This window comes from Hylobates moloch, unplaced genomic scaffold (assembly GCF_009828535.3).
Source record: "Hylobates moloch isolate HMO894 unplaced genomic scaffold, HMol_V3 SCAFFOLD_13, whole genome shotgun sequence".
NCBI lineage: Eukaryota > Metazoa > Chordata > Mammalia > Primates > Hylobatidae > Hylobates > Hylobates moloch.
The window spans coordinates 96,651,018-96,656,664 of NW_026652288.1; the positions used below are offsets into that span (position 1 = coordinate 96,651,018).

A 5,647-nucleotide genomic window follows, 5' to 3' on the forward strand; every position below is an offset into this window, starting at 1 on the left:
ACCTTTGTGCACAGGTGACTGTTCTTGCACAAGGCCATTACAGCATGGATCCTATTGCACAGTAATTGGGTACACAGTCAGCTACAAGCACTGACATAGAGCCTGGCACATGTCTGCAAACCCTACCCACATGCCTGGATATGTTTGAAATGAGTGAATTAATGAACTGGTCTGGGGTCAACAGCTTGAATTTGTATACAGGCTCTGCCATTTATAGGCTAGGTGAGTCCCAGGCTCCTGATCTGTACTGCAGCAATAGTAACCATAACTTAAGAGACCTTCAATTGTGTTTTGAAAATGGCAAAGTGCTGGTCACAAGATGGCTGGGGAAGCCGAGAGAGAGTTTATTATTATTGCTCCATCTACTAACAAATTTACATCTCCCCATCCCTCATTTCTCCTTGGCTCCCTAAGGCATCATGGTTACCATAGCAACCAGATGTTGATGATGCCTCAAGGGAGCGGCAAGGTGAAACTGAGCCAGTTCCCAAGTCCTCACCTCCCCATACTCTTTCCGGGCCAGGGTGAGATGGTCTGAAGCTCAATCTCTGGTCAGGTCCCCTACTCTTTCTTGGATCATTTAGACCCACAAACTCTGCCTCTGCAATCTCAGTTCAGGGCCTTGAAACACCTCTTCAGAGACTCCCTCCTCCCCAAGCTCTGTCTTCTGGCGCCCTGCCTGGTTGCCTTGGAAACAGGTTCCACTGCGGACAAAGGAGGGAGCTGGGTCCTGCTTCCTCCTGGTCTTGTCGATGAGGATTTTTAGACCGTGGAGACTACGCTGCCCTGCCCTGCACCTACCCTCACTCTCCGTGTTCTCACTAAAGTGGAAATTGCCTTCCCTCACTACTGAAGAGACCATGTGTAAAAGCGTGACCACAGACGAGTGGAAGAAAGTCTTCTATGAGAAGATGGAGGAGGCAAAGCCGGCTGACAGCTGGGACCTCATCATAGACCCCAACCTCAAGCACAATGTGCTGAGCCCTGGTTGGAAGCAGTACCTGGAGTTGCATGCTTCAGGCAGGTGAGTAGCCCAGGAAGGTGGATCGCTGCAGGCCGCCTCTAGGTCCCTAGCTCTGGGGCACCTTCCAAGAAGAGGAAGATTACATAGAACCCAAGTGTTTAGCTTCAATCTCACTATTAGGCTGGCATAGACTGGAAGTCAGAGAAAGAGTCCCTAACTGGGAACTAGGACACTTGAGTTGGATTTCAGCTCTTCTACTGATCACCTGTGTTACTCTTCCTCTCTGAGTCACAATTTTTCCATCTGGAAAATAAAGACATAGAATATACGTATGAGTCCTACACACTGACATTTTATATATTTTCTATTTTAACAATCTCTTAAAAAATAGTTTAAAACCAGAGAAGAAGGGCTTGAGGCCCACTGGGGGTTGAGAGGTCTGTGCTCTGGTCCTGGGACCAGTTTAAATCTATTTAACTCAACTTAATTTCACTTAAAATATTGAATACATGAGATGTGCCATAAACTGGCTCTACCATTGGCTCCATGGCTCTTGAGGAACTCAATTTTCTTCTTGGACCTGGCTTTCTCCTTTTGCACAATGAGAGGTTAGCCTGTGATCCACAGAGCAGCAGGATCGGCATCACCAGGAACTTGTTAGTAAAGCAGAATCTTGGGCCCCTTTTAGACCTGAATCAGAATCTGATTTCAAGAAGAGTTCTAGGTGATTAGTATGTAAAAACTATCTGAGATGAATTTCTAGCACTCTTGTTCATGGGTTCAGAGTGTAGGGGCTTACCTTTGAGACATAAGATGGGGAGGCTGAGTGGTGCAGCCTGGAAGTCAGAAGCAAGGCCTTCCTGCCTGCCTTGGTTCAGCCAATTCACTTCAATTCAGGAAACATTACTGGGCACCTGTTATGTGCTGGGCGCTGGCTCTGCCTCTAGCTGTGTGTACATGGATGCCTCTCTCACTCTGTTTGTCTCAGCATAAAACAAAAGATTAATTAGGTGATTTCCAGGTCCCTCTAGTTACGACATTTTTCAATCCAGGTTTTGTAGTCTGGTCTGAGAGGAGGAAACAGTCCCTAAAAGATGTGAGTGAACAAGAAGAGAATGAAAATGTGAAGCTCCTAAACCGGCTGACAGGAGGGGTGTCAAGGGCTGGACACTTACAGGCGGGACTCAGGAGCTTCTTGAAGACCTGGAAGGCTGTGGGGGCTGAGTGGGGAGCGCTTGTGGCTGCCCCAGACCTGGCTGGGGACCTGTAATCCCCAGCTGGCCCCAGTCAGGCCTGGGAGACTACAGGCCTTGGGGATCTGGGCACAGACTGCCTCCACCTCCAGGCCTTGTGATGCATTAACTCTGGCACTGGCCTGGACGCTGATAGCTAGTAATGGTGTCATTTTCTCCTGATTTGGATCTAGCCTGTTCACAGTCAGTGTTAACGGATAGAAATGTGCATATGGATTATGTATTTCTTATCTGGTGTGAGCAGGAAGGACTCACCTAGTGCACCGTGTGCATTTTGCAGATGAGGAATAAGAATGACGCCCAGCGCTGGGGTAGAGGGAGTTAGGCCTCTGGAAAGCACTGAGGAGGTAGAGCACTGCTGGATGCCAGGTGACATCCTGAGGAACCTGCTCTAGTCCTAGGGGCACTCGCAATGCTGAGTGGCTTCCTGGGGAAAGCTAATGAACCCAGGGCGCCGGCAACACACTTCCTCCACCTCCAGGCTCTGCTTAGCCCCCACGTCCTCTCACCCCATTCCTAGGGCTGTTTCCACCTCCTCCGCCCGTCTTCTATTCCTCCCTCTCCTCCCGTCTCCTCAGGTTCCACTGCTCCTGGTGCTGGCACACCTGGCAGTCGCCCTACGTGGTCATCCTCTTCCACATGTTCCTGGACCGCGCCCAGCGGGCGGGCTCGGTGCGCATGCGCGTCTTCAAGCAGCTGTGCTATGAGTGCGGCACGGCGCGGCTGGACGAGTCCAGCATGCTGGAGGAGAACATCGAGGGCCTGGTGGACAACCTCATCACCAGCCTGCGCGAGCAGTGCTACGGCGAGCGTGGTGGCCAGTACCGCATCCACGTAGCCAGCCGCCAGGACAACCGGCGGCACCGTGGAGAGTTCTGCGAGGCCTGCCAGGAGGGCATCGTGCACTGGAAGCCCAGCGAGAAGCTGCTGGAGGAGGAGGCGACCACCTACACCTTCTCCCGGGCGCCCAGCCCCACCAAGTCGCAGGACGAGACGGGCTCAGGCTGGAACTTCTGCTCTATCCCCTGGTGCTTGTTTTGGGCCACGGTCCTGCTGCTGATCATCTACCTGCAGTTCTCCTTTCGTAGCTCCGTATAAGATTCCGTGGTTGGGCCCAGAGCCTGTCGAGGGTGCCAGTTAGCTGATGGAAGGGTAGAGGAGAGACGTGGGTTGAGAATAGTGTCAACTTCTAGCGCTGGTGATGCCACTGCCTCAGTGGGGCTCTTGGACAAATTATACAGTTTTTCCATCTATAAAACTTAGGGTTTGGGCGAGATCATTGGTTTATCATAGTGAAACCCAGGACCCCAAAGTTCTGCATAGGTGCCTCAGGGACTTTTGGATTTGGAAAGTAGGCTAAGCTAGTGGGTGTCTCCAACTCCTGGTCTAACCACCCATCCTCCAACTCCTACCTCCTCCTCTTGCTTTGATCAGAACAGCTTTACTTTAGATGGGGTTCCATTTAAGATTTTTGTACCAAAAAAAAAAAAAAAGTTTAACTACTTTTAAAACGTTTGAAAATTAGAGGACTGGGTGATGTCAAAAGGGCTTTCCACAGTAATGAGCTCGACCTTGCTCTTATTAGTCCCTCACCCCTGCCCCGCATGATCTCCCACTTTCTCCAGCTGCAGCCTTAAATTAGCTTCTTTGCCCACTCTGAGAGCCTCATCTGTGATTCTGCCTTCACACACGCAGCAGAGGTTTCCCTTGAAGTGCAAGAGGTGGGAGATCAGGCTGTTCCTTTGCTGCCAGGTACACAGGGTCTCTTGCTTTTGTTTCTCAGATTCCAGCTTCTTTCCACTCAGGGCAGATTCTGGGGTCTGCCTGCCTGAAAGATGGTGGTTGGGGTGGGGTCTCATAGAGCTAGGCTTCTCACCCACTGCGTATGAACTGGCAGAGAATTTAGGGGAGGTTTAGAAGACAGAGTTTTAGAAGCAAAGCACAAAATCTCTGGGAAGCATTATAATGGAGGATCTTCAGAGTGCAGGGACCAAGTCCAGCAGATTCTCAGCAGTGCTGATGGCCAGAATTCAGGAGCAGGGGCCTGGCCTCCTGAGTTCTTTGCTTAAATTATAGTTGAATGGCTTTCCCACATTGGTCAAGCCTGAGGCCTCTTGCCAAAGATCAGTTGTCCCCCTAAAGCCACAGGGATGGGTATCTTCAGCAAGAGAGAGGGCATTAAAGATGTAAAATGCTTTGTCCATGGGGAAGTGCACAGATATGCGGGAGAGCCTTACAAGGCTCTAAAATGAGATGTGATATGGCTTGAAATGGGAGGAGAGAAGACTTTCTGACAATGGGGGTCTGGAATGGAATTGATGGGGAGAGGCAGCAAGATGCAATTTTGAGGGCCTCATTTACCCCACCTGTGTTAACAGCTTGACTACTCTCCTCTTTAATAGAAAGTCATCATCTGTAGTGATGGAGGAAGGGGGATCACTTATATAAAGATAGGACACTTTAATAAAGACAGGATATCTTCAGTAAGGCTTAGTAGTCATTAATGTGTGTTTGAGATTCCCCCACTGTCCCTGATCTGTAATGAGCTATTGGTCCCCTCCATCCCACCACCCTGTCTCCCCTTCTCTCCTTTCTGCACCCCCCCCCCCACCAACTGCCACATGAGGCTCTATCTAGCTCCAATTCTGGGCCAGTCTTGTCCACAGTCAGGAAGGATGGAGGTCAGTCATTCAGGGGATCAGCATAAGATCAGTTTTACTCCTATCCTGGCTCAAATTCAAGTAAGCAGCGATGGCTTCCTTTACTTCATTCACAAGTCCTGATTTACTTGCTAGATAGTAGGTATTCAGAATATGCGGATTAGATGAAGAAATGAATACTGTGGGTGCAGCGGAATATAGGGGGTACTCTCTGGTTTCTCAGACATTTCTGCTTGCTGCAGAAGTTTTCAACCCCGGCTGTACTTCAGAAATTCTGGGGAGATTTTAAAGAAATATAAGTACTTAGCCTCTACCCCAGACCAATGGGATCAAAATTTGGGGGAAGTGGGACCTGAGCATCTGAATTAGAATAAAACACCCAGGTGATCGACCTGTACTGCCTGGTGTAATGCCTTCTAACTGAGGGATAGACTTCCTTTTGCATCTAGTTTTATGAAAAATGAGCCCTGAGATCTTCCTTGATAATTTGCCCTAGATTCTTTAGGACTGGGGCTCAGCTTCCCTTTCTCTAGCTGCCCTACAGACTCCCCAGCCTGTGCTCTGGGGATTTCACCCTCCCTCACACTCCCTTGCTCCTGCAGGTTTGCTGCTACAATGGCTGTGTTCTGCTCTGAGAGTCTTTGCCACTGAGCTCTGCCACCCTTACTGGGACAATCGTAAAACTTGTTATAATTACTCATCCCTGCTAGGATGTAAGTTCCAAAAAGCATAGACTCCATGGATTTCATCCACCTCTATTGAATGCATAA

General features: G+C 49.6%; 1 protein-coding gene across 1 annotated transcript; it reads left to right on the top strand.

Annotated features, from left to right (window-relative positions):
* The first annotated feature begins 722 nt into the window (after positions 1 to 722).
* On the top strand, positions 723 to 5,445 carry RTP1 (receptor transporter protein 1). Its single transcript, XM_032172304.2, has 2 exons — positions 723 to 1,024; positions 2,796 to 5,445. The coding sequence occupies exons 1-2, from the start codon at positions 753 to 755 to the stop codon at positions 3,313 to 3,315; spliced, it is 792 nt and encodes a 263-aa protein (XP_032028195.1). The 5' UTR covers positions 723 to 752; the 3' UTR covers positions 3,316 to 5,445.
* The last annotated feature ends 202 nt before the right edge of the window (positions 5,446 to 5,647 follow it).

Excerpts from the sequence above, each read along its gene's own strand:
- RTP1 (XM_032172304.2), top strand. The coding sequence starts at position 753 with ATGAGGATTTTTAGACCGTGGAGACTACGCTGCCCTGCCCTGCACCTA. Across the intron at positions 1,025-2,795 it reads GAGTTGCATGCTTCAGGCAG|GTTCCACTGCTCCTGGTGCT; the intron begins GTGAGTAGCCCA and ends CCGTCTCCTCAG.